Genomic DNA, 16192 nt, shown 5'->3' with positions numbered 1-16192 from the left:
GCCCCCCCCCCCCCCCGCTAATTGTCTAGCATCTCTTCGTGTAATGAAAATAGTAGTATTGAGAACAAAATAGGCACATGTGGGCTCCGTCTCCAGTGATTTGGTATCAAATGATCTGGAGTAGAGACCAGGAATGATTATTTTTAGAAGTTTCTTGGTTATTGTAATATGGAATGGGGCAGAGAACCATTAAGTCGGACTAGAGCTCTCTCTGAGAAAAACTAAAGCTAGGAAACTAAGTGACTTACTCAGAGGACTGCTGCTAGGACTGGGACCCGGACCACATTGCATCCTTAGGGATTCGCTGCCCCAGGCTGTGTTCTTCCATGTGCATAAACAAATGCATTTTGGTCTCATTGACTGCTTTGCATGTTCTCAGTTCCAGCTTCCATAAGAACACTGTTGCTGCCCCTTTGTCCTTTCCTGAACTACATTTCTCAAATACTCCATTACAGTAGTACTTTTCTTTGTGTTGTGCTGTTAGTCCTGAATTTAAAAGTCAAACTTTGGCACTGGTATTCTGAATTTCGCTTTGGAATTTTTTAATATCCCCATCCCCCAATTCTACTTTTATGTATAGGGTTTCTATAAACTACAGGGAATGTTCAATATGAGTGGTAGTTTTCTTGCCCTGCTCATTCTTACACAGCTTTGCTTTTTTTTTTTTTATTGCAGTTTCCAAATTAACATCTCAAAAACTTTTCTCTTCTTACTTTAATAAAGTGCTAATGTTTTGATGTGTTTCAAGTTCTCTTTTGGCTTACCTAACCCTTATTCAAATTGAGAGGGCATAGTAGAAAGCATTGTAGAAAATTTAGCCCTAAAAATTAGTCTTCCTCTTTCCCATACACTTCAAAATTCATTATTTTTTATATTTAAAAAAATTTAACCATTACTATTTCTTTCAATAATTTTCTGTCATCGCTTCCTTGGCCTTTTGGCTAAGATCAAGTGTAATAATTTTCTGTCAAATTCTTCACTTTATATTTTTTTATTTTTAAATCTGCATACAATTTATTTTCACTTTCTTATTGGCTTTTTCATGATTAGATATAATACCTGTGTTCTTTCATACTTCTAAGCTTTTGAGCTGCCCCTTGGAAAATCAGCTACTTTTATAAGAAAGCATTCTGTAAAGCAATGCTTTTAAAGTAAATCATAGTGCAAATTGGTTTGTTCTTTGCCATTATTTTGTAATGAAAAGTAAGTTGTTGCATGATTTTTATAAACTTGATTTTCTTTACACTATTTCAGATCTTTTTTGTTCTGCGTAAGAAGAACAGCCAAGTGACTTTCCTTCATGTCTTCCATCATACCATCATGCCATGGACCTGGTGGTTTGGAGTCAAATTTGCCCCAGGTAGCCAAGGGAAAGTTGGGATCATGTAATATAACCAATCACATTTTACAAGAAAATTTTTTAAAAATCAAAGAATTACTTTGGTAAAACTTCTGACTTCAAATTATTACCTGAAACATAATCATTGAACTGTTAAGGCACCCCACCCTCCATACATACAACTTTTGGACACAGTATTCTATATATATTCTTTAGTTTTGTTTGGAGTTTTTCTTTGCCTGTGGAGCTCCAGTAAGTGTCTTTAAGTAAATAATTAATAAACTAATAAATAAAATGGTAAAACCTTTGGCTTTATAAGGGTCTGTTTAGATAATGTTTTTTATATGTTCCCAGGAAGTTGGGATGTTTATCTCAAGTTCCAAGTCTTACTTGCTTTCTAGTTCCTAATAACTCACACTTTATCCTAGTCCATTTTATATTGCCATGACAAAACACCCAAGACTGATTAGTTTATAAAGACATGAGAAAGCCGGGGATTTAGCTTAGTGGTTCCGCTGCCTTCCTCGCTAGCACAAGGTCCCAAGTTCGATCTCCTATTGTATAACATCTCATTATCCAGATAACTAATCTACTTCTATGAGAATTAATCCATCACTCCAGGGAGCCAGCATTAATCTTTTCAGAAGGATAGTCCTGACCCAGTCACTTCCTTCTTACAGGCCCCTCAACCTTTCAGTGCCATTACATTGGGAACCAAAAGGTGCATCAGATGGTGGTGACCCCAACTTTGTAAAGCATCCTACCATAGTAAAAGATAAAGTTTTGCTAGTATTTTTTAGATCAGAGATAGTTTAAATCTCGCAAGCACAGGGACCCAAGTTTGATCCCCAGTACCAAAGGAAAAAAAAAAAAAAAAGATAGTTTAACAAACAGCCTCTTTTGTATATTTCGTTCTGGTTTTATGCTTCCAAACTTGTATAATTGAAGAACACTGGCATTATTTTGTCTTGCCTATCTGATCTTGATGTTTTCAGTTAAGTGATATCCTCAAGGTCATATTCTTATCTTTGCAAACTTGGGTTGGAAATTTTATTGTAGTTTCTTAAATTTAAAAAATCTTCAAGGAAGCCTGTAGCCCATATTAGACCTTGCTTTAAAATTTTTATGCAGAGCTTACCTTGATTAGGCATTCTGGTTCTGCTAGACTAAAAGAAAAGAGGAACCATAATTGAGGAACTTGTTTGAGTTTTAGATGCTGTGGGGAAGGGTGGAATCTGCATGTAGTAGAGCATGAGAGGACATGAGTAAGACAGTGGCAAGTAGGAAATGTCAGAATGTAGGGCTGCAAAGTCCTAGGCACAAAGCTGTCCCTACTAGGGCATACGGATATTAGATTTTCTAGTGTGTAAAGCATCTTCTTGCCCCAAATTGGCATTTATCTGTTGAGGCATTTTGAAAAATGTAAATAAAATGTAGCATCTTTTTCTTACAATACGTATTAATGTCAAAAATCTTAAGTATTTCACAAATCCAGGATTGCTGAAATACTTAATTTTCATGATTTTACTTATCATTACTTACTTATTTTTAATTTTTGCTCACATGCCTGTTGTGCCTCTCAGTTATTCCTAAGTGATAAGGTTGATACTTTATTGGTAAAAAACATTGACTAATGGAATAACCATTACATTACTTTCTTTTGTGTATATAATCATGAAAATGATATTGAGAGGCATATTTAGTCCTCCATCAGTTTGACTCTTAATTATCAAAAAGGATGACTTTCATTTTTTTTTTCAGCTTTAATTGAGTTTATTGGTACATTTTAGTGATACAGTACAGTTACATTCATTGTTGGGATCTTGTACCTCTACATGACAAGTCTTGATTCTCATTTTTTCCTCTTACCCTGCCCTCCCTTCACCCTCTCCTCCCCTCCCCATCTACAACCACTTTATTCCATCTTTTCATTATCTCACATTTTTTTCTTTTCGCTTTTTACTCTTCCCCTACCCATCCCACCTTCCCTACACCTTTAGCTCCTTTCTTCCCATTTCTAAATGTCAGTAATCTTATTAGAATCTTATGCATTGTTGCAGATTATTCATACCAGGGAAACTATTCGGTATTTACTCATGTGTGACTTATTTATTTCACTTAGGAGTATATCTTCAATATGTATCCATTTTCCTATGAATGAATCTATTTTCTCGTTCTTTATGGCTGAGTAATATTCCATTTTATAGAAAAACCACAACTTCTTTATCCAGTTTCCAACAGATTGGGCAAATAGGCTGTTTCCAAGATTTAGCTATTACAAACTGTGCTGCTGTAAACATGGGTACACATACTTCTCTGTGATATGATTCTTTTAGTTCTCTTGGAAAGATACCCAGCAGAGGGATGGCTGGGTCAAATGGAACCTCCAGTCCAAGCTCTTTGAGGTATCTCCATATTGATTTCCATAGTGGTTGAACCATTCTGCACTCCCACCAACAATGGAGAAGGGTTCCTTTCTCCCCACAACCCCGCCAACATTTGTTATTGTGTGATTTCTTGATAGCAGCCATTCTTTGTGGGGTGAGGTGGAATCTCAGTGTTGTTTTCATCTGCATCTCTCGAATGACCAGTGATGTGGAACATTTTTTCAAATATTTTCTTGCTGCTTTTACTTCTTTGTCTGAGAAATGTCTGTTCATTTTGGATGCCCATTTTTGAATCGGGTCTTTATATTTGGGGGGACTGATTGTTTTGAGTTCTTTATATATCCTTGATAATAGTCCTTTGTCTGAGGTACAGCTGGTAAAAATTTTTTCCCACATTGTAGATTGTCTCTTAGTTCTGCTAATGGTTTCTTTTGAAGTACAGAAGCTTTTTAGTAAGATGAGATCCCAGTTGTTGATTCTTTCTGCTAGTTCCCGTGCTACTGAGGATTTGTTCATAAAGTCTTTTCCTATACCAATGTCTTCCAGAGTTCTGCCTAACTTACTTTCCAGCAAGTTTAATGTTTCTGTTTTAATATTTAGATCTTTAATCCATTTGGATTTTAATTTAGTGCATGGCGAAAGATAAGGGTCTAATTTTAATCTGTGGCAGGTTGATATCCAGTTTTTCCAACACCATTTATTAAAGAGGCTATCTTTCCTCCACTGAGGATGGTGAGCTCCTTTGTCGAAGATGAGGTAGCTGAGTACATCTGCATTTGTTTTTGTGTCTTCCAGTCTGTTCCATTGATCCTCAGGCCTATTTCTTTGCCAGTACCATGCTGATTTTATCACAGTGGCTTTGTAGTATAGTTTCAAATTGGGAATTGTTACACCTGGTGCCATGTGACTGTTGCCTATAATGGCTTTTGCTATTCTAGGTCTCTTGTGGTTCCAAATGAATTTTTGGATTCTTTTTTCTAGTTCTGTGAAATATAGTGTTGGAATTTCAATTGGCATTGCATTGAATGTATATAGCAGTTTCGGTAGTATGGCCATTTTCACTATGTTGATTCTTCCTACCCAGGAGCAGGGGATATCTTTCCATTTTTTTATATCCTCTTCGATTTCTTTTTTCAGAGTGCTGTAGTTTTCAGTGTAGAGATCTTTTGTTTCTTTTGTTAGATTGATTCCTAGATACTTCATTTTTTTGGATGCTATTGTAAAAGGAATTTTTTCCCTTATTTCTCTTTCTGTCTGTCTGTTATTTGTGTATAGAAAGGCTATTGATTTTTGGGTATTCACCTTGTATCCAGATACTTTACTGAATCTGTCAATTAAGTCTAGAAGTTTTTTGGTGGAGTTTTTTGGATCTTCAATGTAGAGTATCATATCATCAGCAAATAATGATAGTTTAACTTCTTCCTTTCCTATCTTTATTGCTTTAATTTCTTTCTCTTGTCTAATTGCTGTGGCTAATGTTTCCAGAACTATATTGAAGAGAAGTGGCGATAGTGGGCATCCTTGTCTTGTTCCTGATTTTAACATGAAGGTTTTCAGTTTTTGGCCATTCAATATGATGTTGGCTGATGGTTTTTCATAAATAGCCTTTATTAAATTGAGGTATAGACCATCTATTCCAATTTTTTGCAGGGTTTTTATCATGAATGGGTGTTGAATTTTATCAAATGCTTTTTCTGCATCTATTGAGAGGATCATATGGTTTTTGTCCTTGACTTTGTTAATATAATGTATTACATTCACTGACTTTCGTATGTTGAACCACCCTTGCATCTCTGGAATAAATCCGACTTGGTCATGATGGATGATCTTCTTAATAATCCTCTGTATTCTGTTTGCTAGTATCTTATTAAGGATTTTTGCATCTATATTCATTAAGGAGATTGGTCTGTAGTTCTCCTTTTTGGTTGTATCTTTCTCTGGTTTGGGAATCAGAGTGATACTTGCTTCCAGGAATGAATTTGGAAGTATAGCTTCTCTTTCAATTTCATTGAAAAGTTTGAAGAGTAATGGTAGTAGTTCTTCTCTAAATGTCTTGTAAAATTCAGCAGTGAATCCATCAGGGCCTGGGCTTTTCTTTGTTGGTAAGTTTTTAATTACATTTTCAATTTCACTGATTGTGATTGGGGTGTTTAAAATGTTTTTATCTTCTTCGTTCAACTTTGGTAATTCATAAGTATCTAGAAATCTGTCCATTTCTTCTGTGTTTTCCATTTTATTAGAGTACAGGTTCTCAAAGTAGGTGTTCATGATCCTCTGGATTTCTTTCGGATCTGTTGTGACTTCGCCTTTTTCATTCCTAATTGCATGGATCTGAGCCTTTTCTTTCCTTTTTTTGATAAGATTAGCTAAGGCTTTGTCGATTTTATTTACTCTTTCGAAAAACCAGCTGTTTGTTTCATTTATTTTTTGTATCGTTTTCTTAGTTTCAGTTGCATTGATTTCTGCTCGGATCTTTATAATTTCCTCTCTTGTTCGAGCTTTGGGTTTTTCTTGCTCTTGTTTTTCTAGGAGTCTAAGTTTCATCGTTAAGTTGTTTATTTGAGCCCGCTCTGTTTTCCTAGTGTGGGCATTCAATGTTATGAATTTTCCACGTAGAACTGCTTTCATTGTGTCCCAAAGATTCCTGTATGTTGTATTGGCATTCTCATTTATTTGTAAAAACTGTCTAATTTCTTCTTTAATTTCCTCTGTAATCCATTGATTGTTTAGGAGAGTGTTGTTCAGTTTCCATGAGCTTGTGAAGTTTCTATAGTTTCTTGTGCTATTGATCTCCAGTTTGATTGCATTATGATCTGATAATATACAGGGGATGACTTCAATTTTTTTGTATTTTTTTAGACCTGTTCTGTGAGCCAGTATGTGGTCTATCTTGGAGAATGATCCATGTGCAGCTGAAAAGAATGTATATTCTGATTTTTGGGGGTGTAATACTCTATAAACATCTATTAAGGATGACTTTCATTTTTAAAGAATGCTAGTAAAGATGCTTTTGAATACATTTTTTGGTCTTTATTCCCTAAAGGTTCCTCAAGAACAATGATTTACATGGCATTTGCATTGTTTAGCATTATAAGTGAACTATAGGTGATTAAAAGTGTATGGGATTGGGTTGGGGATTTAGCTCAGTGGTGCCGCCTCCTGCCTCGAAAGTGCAAGGTCGAGAGTTTGATTCCGGAAAAAAAAAAAAAAAAAAAAAAAAAAAATAGGATGGTATAAGTTATGTGCAAACACTATGCCATTTTATATAAGGAACTTTGAACATCCAGCATTCGGTATCCTCAAGGAGTACTATTTCCTGTGGATACTGGGGGGCAACTGTATGTATTAAAACGCTGAAAAAAGGAAGAGAAATAAAAATAGAATAAAAGATTAGAATATAATATTCCACTAATGGGATAATTAAGAGGGTGAAATAGGAAGAAAAGGGCTAAAGGTGTAGGGAAAGTTGGAAGGGTAGGGGAAAGGAAATAAGGGAAAAGAAAAGATAGAGAAAAATGAAAATATGGAAATAAAGAGTTTGTAAATGGGGAGGGGAAGAGGGAGTGAAGGGAGGGCAGGGACAAGGGGAAAAAATGAGAACCAGGAAGTGTCATGTGAAGGTATAGGATCCCAGTAATGAATGTAACTGTATTGTAGACCTAGATTATACCAATAAACTCAATTAAAAAAAATATATAATATTCCAAAATAACACATGAATGATTTGAAGATATTGAAACAAAGTATTCCTCTTCCCTTCTTTATCCTTCTCTTTACTTTCCAGGGTTTTGTTTTTTTTTTTTGTATTGAATATTTGATAGTTCTATAATGGGAAACAAATATTATTTAACAATAGAGTTTTTTTTTAACTTCTGTGTTTGAGGGCATTGATAATCTAACTTCCATTTCAAGAACAAAAAAATGCTTTCAATAATGAAAATGTAAACACAATATACCTCAATTTTGAAATGTTATTATGTTTATGGTCTTCTTGTGATGGATTCCTTGTCCACACCCTAATCTCTCCTCTTCTTTAGAAAATGTACAAGTTCAAAAAAATGTTTTCCTGTCTCTCTGTGCGCCTCACAATGCCATTCCTGCTTAGGGTTATGTGTGGATTTGTGGTGAACTCTCTCAGCATTCCCAGTACCCATTGAGTGGTAAATACACCAGCAGGAGCTTTTCCCACAAGTGTTATTCAGCACTGCTTTTCATCCTTGGAATGAGGCTTTCCCATTTAAGTTGTTCTTTTAAAAAACTTGAATATAGGTGATCCCTATCTAGTATTTAATTTCCTGTTTGTGTCTTGTACCCCCCTCTTGGATAATAGCAATCCAACTTTTCTTTTTAATTTGATGAACATATTTCTCTGATTGGTTTTTATATTATGTATAAAACCCCTTTGAGAGATATGGAGAATTATTTGAGAGATGTAGAGAATTATGGTAATTACCCAGGTGATTCCTTTATTTTTTTCCAAACCAAAGGAATAAAATCTGATGCCATTAATTGTTTAATTCGTTCAGTTTGCTTTTCAGACCCAATACTGTAAAGAAAGCACACTTAGAAAATACTTCATTAGAAAAGCCTTCCAAAGAGTAAAATAAAAAGCATTACTAATTAAAATGTTATTCTGTGAAAAATCCATATTAAAATAACAAAATAACCCTAGAGAAAATAAGTTAATTTTATTTGATAGTTTATCTTGGTCAGTAATTTTACTGTTTATTTTGCTCACTAACTTTACATTAAGTTTGTTTTTAAATTCCTATCACAGTATCCTTGTATTAGGGTGTTTAGGATTCTTTTCTACTAAATATGGAAGACATGTCTTAGTGATGATAAAGGTTGTGATATACTTTCTTATAAAACCTGAAGTAGATACCGTGTTTATGTATTACCATGAAACATAAATGGACTTGGGAGGTATTTGGCTTATTCCCTTGTGAAGCAGCTTGATTCAGAAGTAGACAACTACTAAATATTGAAGTTAACATATAAAATTTTTAAAAATAAAGTTAACCTAGAAAAGGTGTTTTCACAGCACTGTAATTTGCTTATTCAAGTTTCTCATGGGAAACAAGATTAATCCAACTGTAAAATAAAAGTTGAGAGGTTGTTAATAAGCTGCATTAATTCAATTCCTTTCTAAATTTATTATATTTAAGGGATTAGCTAAAATTGATGTACTCTACTCGGGAGTAGAAAGTTTATGAAGCATTATATAACTGAGGATTTGTGAAAATATTTACTTAAAAATAACTATTTAATGGCAGCCATGGTGGCACACTCTGGTAATCCCAGAATGAGAGAGGCTGAGTTTGGAAGATCTCTGTGAGTTGGAGGCCAGCTAGGGCAGCATAGTGAGTTCAAGGCCAGCCTGTACCACAAAGTGAGACCCTGTCTCAGAAAAAAAGACCTATGTAAAGCAAGTTTTTTGAAGGGAGTATGTTAACAGTGGTAGTATCTAGAAGAATTGAATATTACTGCAATTTCAAATAATTATTAAAAAGTGATTAATTTCTATGTAACAGTTTTATGACATTTTCCCTTAGAAGACTATATTAGAAATGATAAGGGGCCAGGGATTTAGTTCAGTGGTGCTGCCACCTGAATTACAAGTGCAAGGGCCTGAGTTCAATCCCTGGTACCCCCCCCAAAATAAATAAAATAAAAATTTAAAAGGCCAGGGATTTAGTTCAGTTGTTCTGCTGCCTGCCTTGCAAGCACAAGGACATGAGTTCAATTCCTGGTACCAAAAGAAAAAAAAAAGAAACTTTCTATAATTCATAGTGTTTGTGAATTCAGTGCTTGCTCTACTATAATCATTAAATTTGTGAGGTTCTGCTTTACTTTCAGAATCAAAAAAATTCTGGAATTAAGAAAATAGAATATTTTGGAGAAATTTTTAAATTCTAGTTCACCATTATGAAACTGACACAGATTGTACATAAAAACAGGCAGATTTCTACTGGTGTGGTGGTATGCACCTATAGTTCGAGTTACCTGGGAGACTGAGGTGGGAATATCATTTGAGTGCAGCATAAACAAAGTAGCAAGATTTAGAGAGAGAGAGAAGGACAGAGAGGGAGAGAGGGAAGGAAGGGAGGAAAGGGGAAGAGGAAGGGAGGAGGAAGGATGGATTCTTCTAGATTGTGCCCTTTGGAAAGAGATCCTCAGGAAGAATTTCTGGGAGCCCCCCTCCCCATCATCATCTAAACACCTTGCTACCTCTTTTACTCATTACTGTTACTGGTAAAGACAATTGAAATGGTCTTTCTGCGCATTCTCAAGTGTTCTTTGCTTCTTTCTTAAATGAAGATGGTGAAATTAGAGGAGGAAATCCAACGTAGGAAGACATAATCAAATGGATGCATTAACTAGGGTGGTTTCACAGTTAATAGATGTCTATTGTGGAAAAGTAGTAATTGATAAAAGCACATTTAATGTAGCTTACTAATGAGTAAGCCAGTGATTTTACTGCCAACATTTTGTGGCATTAAAAATATTTAATACACATTACTGAGAGTGGGAAGAAATGAATTTGATTCCACACAGTGACATGTATAAAAGCAGTCTTTGCAGCTTTATTTATAATGATTTACATGGAAAAACTCAAATGTCTTTCAATAGGAGAATGGAAAAATACTGATATACTAATATGCTACAATACTGCACAGCAGTAAAAGACAAATTATTAGTATGCATGCACCAACATGCATGAGTTTTAAAAACATTTTGTTGATTGAAAGAAGACAGGCACAAGTGAGTACTCTGTATAATTCCATTTAAATTTAATGACAGGCAAAACTAACAAGGAATTAGAATAAAAGTTATTTTAGGAGAGGCATATTCTTGGAAGGGGCACATAATCCTAGGAATACTTTATGTGTGAAACTTGCTAGTGTTTGTATACATGAATATATGTGAATAATCTTAAATTGTATATTTAAGATTAATGTACTTTGTATATGTTAACCTTCACTAAAATTATTTTGATTATTAAGCAATATATCATATTTAAGAAGTATCTCAATTTAGTTTGTTAAAGTAAACCTAGATCATGAGGTTTAATGGTAAGATATAGCTAATAAACATGCTCATTTATTTTCTAAGATTTGGGTCTTATTTTTAAATAAATATATTGTGCAGTTTCCTCTAGATTGATTGCTGTTTAGCAGAATTGATATTTCATATATGTGTATTTTTCCTATTAAAAATTTATGAAATATGATTATACTGAAATTTCAGTTCAGACAAAAAATATATCTTACTTTAAGGAACAGTGCCCTCATATTACAGCATTATTTTCCAGGTGGTTTGGGAACATTCCATGCCTTTGTGAATACAGCTGTGCATGTAGTGATGTATACGTACTATGGGCTATGTGCAATGGGACCAGCCTACCAGAAGTATTTGTGGTGGAAAAAACACTTGACGTCTTTACAGCTTGTGAGTAGTTAATTTTCTTTAAAAACGTACTTGAAAGTAAGTTATTTGTTGTCACTGTGAATTAGAAATCTAGCTAAAGAATAAAGTTTATAAAACTATAGAGGTAGTAGTACCACTACCGTTTATATTTTATTTGAGCTTTGTCAGGCACACCATTGGAAAAAAAAAGCATATTTGGTAATTTAAGAGACTCAAAAATCAAATCATTCTTTATACTATCTGTACGATTTTACACATTTATTTTTAAAATATGGGCTAGGGCGACTTCCTGGGAGAGTCCTTGATATATTCGTTCATTCTCATTCTTCCCCACCAAGTATATATATATTTACTTATAAATTATTGTCAATATGATTAAAATAATCTCCATTTTGTGCTGACCAACAGGCACAGTACTAAGTTAGAAGGTAGAAATGCTGGTCTGGGGACGTAGCTCAGTGTTAGTCCTCAGCTCACATGCATGAGACCTCAGTTTGATGGCCAGGACTACCCAAGAGCAAATAAAAAAAAAAAAAAGGAAAAGAGGTTAGAATTTCATCTTCTAGTTCTAAATTACCTTAATAAATTAATTTTTCTTCCAGTAAGTAAAAGGATTGTAATGATTAAGGGTGTAAAATGGTATATGAACATGTATGTATTACAGAATTTGAATACTGCTTTCAAATAAAAAAAAAAGTTTAAAAGAGTAAGAGCAGAGCCACTCAGTTTAATCCTAATATATAGACAGCATTTTTTAAAAGAAGAGTTGTAGGTATGAGATGCTGATTTGCTTTTAATTTGTTTTATTAAAAGGAGAATTTTCATCCTCATATTTCCAGATTTGCAGTCTATAAAAAAACTGGATTCATATTCTGCCAGTGATGCCAAGGAAAAAGTATGACTTTAGGTATAGATATCTTGTTGAGGGTTAAATTTTTTTTGTTTTGTTTTGTTTTGTTTTGGTACTGGGGATTGAACTTGGGTCCTTGCGCTTACAAGGCAGGCCACTGAACCGCTGAGCTAAATCCCCGGCCCTGAGGATTAATTTTTATTAAAAATTCTAATACTTGTTAAATGAAACATGGTGCATTCATGTAAGGTGTTCTCCCAGGTGAGAGACTGATGTTTTAGTCTGTAAAGATCCCCAATTAAGATCAGAGTATTGTCCTTGTAGTTATTTAATGTTTGAAATTGGCAACAATTTCTAGATGACCAACCACAAGGAAATGATGAAATAAATTATTTTAAATCAGACTTTAGACTACTGTAAGGTCATAAAAAACACTCATTACTACTTTCTTTTAAAAGGTTGAAAGATCTGAAATATTTAAAAATATGTCTGTGCTCATTGCATAAATTAGAAAACCTAATTAGACAAAGAGAAAGAGAATAAAGATGGGGAGGTTGGGATGTAGCTGCGTTGCAGCATGCTTACGTAGCTTATAGGATGCATGAAGCCCTGGGTTCAGTTCTTCATACTGCAGAGATAGAGAGATATCCACCATCTTGGGGTAATAATGCTGAAATGTTTCATTTTGTTCTTGGTCAGTTTTTCTCTCTTACGTATGTGTGCATATAACCTTTATGTGACTTGACCTATACTGCATACACAATTTTGTACAGGTTCATTAAGATAACTTCAGGATGAGCTGAGTTGTGGCTCAGTGGTCAGGTGCTTGCCCACTATGTGCAAGGCTTGGTTTGCTCCTCAGCACCCAACCCCCCTTGGTATAGCAAAAGATAATGCAAGTGAAGTTGAAGATAATGATGAAATGAAGTAAAAGAAACCCTGTGAAAATCTTAGCCATAGTTATAACTACATGGATTATGGGTAACTTTTATTTACTTATAGACTTTTACTTTTCTGAAATTTCCCCTGAAATTAAATTTTTGCGTTTTAATGGGGGTGGGTTTATCCAAAACATCTGAACCTTAGCATACAAGATAAACATGGTAGGATTGTGCGCAGACAGAGCAGCCCTAGGAAGGACAGCCAGTGCAGTCTCACTCCTCCCTGGTCTTCTCTCTACTTGGCAGCTATGATTGTTTTTATCTGTGATGATGAAGAACATGAAGCAGATTGAGGAGCCAGGGATCCTTTGGCTCCTGTAAAATAATATGGGCTCTAATTTAAATGTTTCTGTTTTCCAAAAATCGACATATTTGTTCTAATAGCAGGAGAGATTACTTGAAATCTGAAAATTTGGGCTACAGATAGTGGTCCTGCATAGATTTCATCAGCATCAAGTCCTCAATTCAGCCACTGCCAAAGGCAACCTGCCCTGTGGTTTTCTAAGTAGTAAGATGGTTGGTTGTGTATTGCATGCTCTGAGAACATTTAAATAGGACCCCTTTGAGCCATACATTGGCAGAAGTAAATAGAGGTTCCAAATTTTTGCCTGCATTTTTGACACTGTAGCATCCATTTTCACTACTAAGAGACTAGATTCAAAGATGAATGTAATGGTACTGTAGACATAAAATGTACCAATAAACTCAATGAGAAAAAAAAAATCTAGTAAAAGATGAATTTCCCGGCCCAACAGTAGCTTAGATACAGGCTAGGAGTATACGAACATAAGTAAGCAAAGAGTCGTTAGGTCTCGGAGCAGTGGGTGTAGAGCACTTGACTCGCATGCACAGGACCCCAGGTTTGATCCTCAACACTGCAAAAATTATAAATGAATGTAGAGCCGGATGTGGTGACTCACGCCTGTAATCCCAATACTCGGGAGGCTGAGGCAGAGGATCGCTGTGAGTTCGAGACCAGCCTGAGCTACATAGTGAGTTCCAGGTCAGTCTCAACTACATAGTAATACCCTGTCTCAACCCCCCCGCCAAACGAATGTATAAGAACGCCTCATGTCTAAATAATATTTTCACTCTTTCATTTTTTTTTAGATCCAGTTCGTTATTGTCACCATCCACATGGGCCATATCTTTCTCATGGAGGATTGCAAGTACCAGTATCCAGTCTTTATGTACATTATTATGTCATATGGGTGCATTTTTATGCTCCTTTTTCTTCATTTTTGGTACTGTGCTTACACCAAGGGTCAGAGGCCACCAAAAACTATGAAAAATGGAAACTATAAAAACAAGCAGCACTAAAATACAATACAACATGAATCCATGATTGAGACTGATACCTGTCTTCCTTGACAATCGAGATATTTACCTATGCAATGCATTTTGTACATTTTTTCAAAAACAAGAGCTTGTATTTTTATGATAAGTTATTGGGATTTCTGATATTTAAGAGTTTAAAGCTCCCAAACAAGTCTTCTGATAAAAGCCTAGAGCAGTCAGAATTTTCTCAGCTGCTTTTAAATCTAACTGAAAGGTTTTGGTTTAATACATTTTGTTACAATAAAAGGAGAATGTGAAGCAACACAGTACTCTTCAAAGACATCCAGTAGAGATGAAAAATATTAGATATTTTGATCATGGACAGAGATCTGCAGAGTACAGGAGATCCCGTCTGCCAGGTCTGGTAAACCTCTAACTGTGATTCTGACTCTGTCACTTGTTGGCTGCTTTCAGAAGACACTGTATTTACTCTGGAGTTCAGTTGCCATTCTAAAGTGCTAACAGGGGTAAACATTAAATGAATTTTTAATAAGTTGTGATTTTAAATCACTAATGATAAATTTTAATGGACCTTTTGAATCGCTGCCATCAGTGATAATGTTTTGCTGATTATGGGCTGGGGATTTAGCTCAGTGGTGCTGCTGCCTGCCTTACAAGCTCAAGGACCCGAGTTTGATCCCCGGTACCCCGCCCAAAAGGAAAGGAATTTTGCTGATAAGAATTTCTTATAACCCTTTTGTTGTACAGACTGTTTCAAACTAGCAGTGCTTTCTCTTACTATACTGATACACTTGACATTAAGGTGAAGTTAACATTAGTTTGGAAACAAGCTGATTCATTTGATGGGCCATTACAATTTTACAATTAATTTTTATATCTGCAAACAGGTGCATGTATCCATGAAAATTGTTGTATGATGTCACTTTCTGATATTATCATGGTTTAGAGGATTATCTCATTTAAATATTGGTTACATACTTAAATGTTTATATTATTAGCATACTGTAGGTACTTTTAAATCATAAATAATTTTAGGCCACTCATTTTGCACAGTTTCCAGATAGGGTTTGAGTAGTTTATCACACAGCTGAGACAGGTGGTAGCATAAACTATCTAGGAGAATTAGCATAGACTATCTAAGAGAATATCTGGTCTGTAAGTAAGTGCTCTTCTATTTTGAGAAACTGACAGATTTCATGATAGTATCATATATATATAGTATTATTAAATACACTGCATGTGAAAGCATTTTCCAGAATTGTGAATTGATCTGGATTTCCTTTTTCAAACCTATAAACCAGATAATGAATGGCTAAAATTCATTTAGCATGGGCTTTTCTTTTTCCTTTAAAATTGTGATTTTCTAAATTTACCTTGTTCTCATGTTTTCTTGTTAGAGAACCAAAACTACCCATCCGTAGAGTTTTGTCCAAGAAATAGCTACATTTGGACATTTGTGGGTCTTTCCTTATTGTTTTTTCTTGTTTTATTCAATTTTGAAGGACTGTTTATGTGTGAAGGACTTTAAATAATTGGTACTTATGGCCCAGGTTATTGTGTAACATGCAGTAGTACTTATTGTACAACAAAGTCTGCATTTTCATGGATTGTATATTGTCTAGTTTGGTGTCTTTCTCCTAGTCAATTTTTGTAGCCTGTGTCTTCACACTTTCCAAATTTATAAGGCCATTAAGTGACCATTAGTGATTTCATTGCTACATTCTGAAAAGATGAGGGCTGATAAATGGGGAAATTTCCTATTTTTACAAAATAAAGAACCAGAGAACAGCTAAGAGACATAGCTGCTTTAGTTTATTTCACTGTGAAAGTCTCAGGGTTTCTTCAGTGTTTTCCTATTTTAGTTCCTCATACTCAGCCTGTGCTAAAATGAGAAGGTGCGGTAGGTGCTGTTGTATACATGTACAGTTCCCAAAGACCTAAGTAG

At 34.9% G+C, this 16192-nt stretch overlaps 1 protein-coding gene across 2 annotated transcripts in view; it reads left to right on the top strand.

The window, feature by feature from the left end:
* Elovl7 (ELOVL fatty acid elongase 7) overlaps positions 1–15364 on the top strand; it is a 30419-nt gene extending 15055 nt beyond the window's left edge. For both annotated transcript variants that reach the window (XM_010626928.2, XM_010626930.3), the window contains 3 exons: positions 1255–1360; positions 11042–11178; positions 14059–15364. In XM_010626928.2, coding sequence (XP_010625230.1) covers positions 1255–1360; positions 11042–11178; positions 14059–14268 — 453 coding nt within the window. In that variant the 3' untranslated portion in view covers positions 14269–15364. The remainder of the gene's footprint in view (positions 1–1254; positions 1361–11041; positions 11179–14058) is intronic.
* Positions 15365–16192: the final 828 nt, after the last annotated feature.

This window comes from Fukomys damarensis, unplaced genomic scaffold (assembly GCF_012274545.1).
Source record: "Fukomys damarensis isolate Sample0158 unplaced genomic scaffold, DMR_v1.0_HiC HiC_scaffold_1, whole genome shotgun sequence".
Lineage (NCBI taxonomy): Eukaryota > Metazoa > Chordata > Mammalia > Rodentia > Bathyergidae > Fukomys > Fukomys damarensis.
Note: the sequence above shows the minus strand (reverse complement) of the source record. Positions and strands in the feature narration are given on the sequence as shown.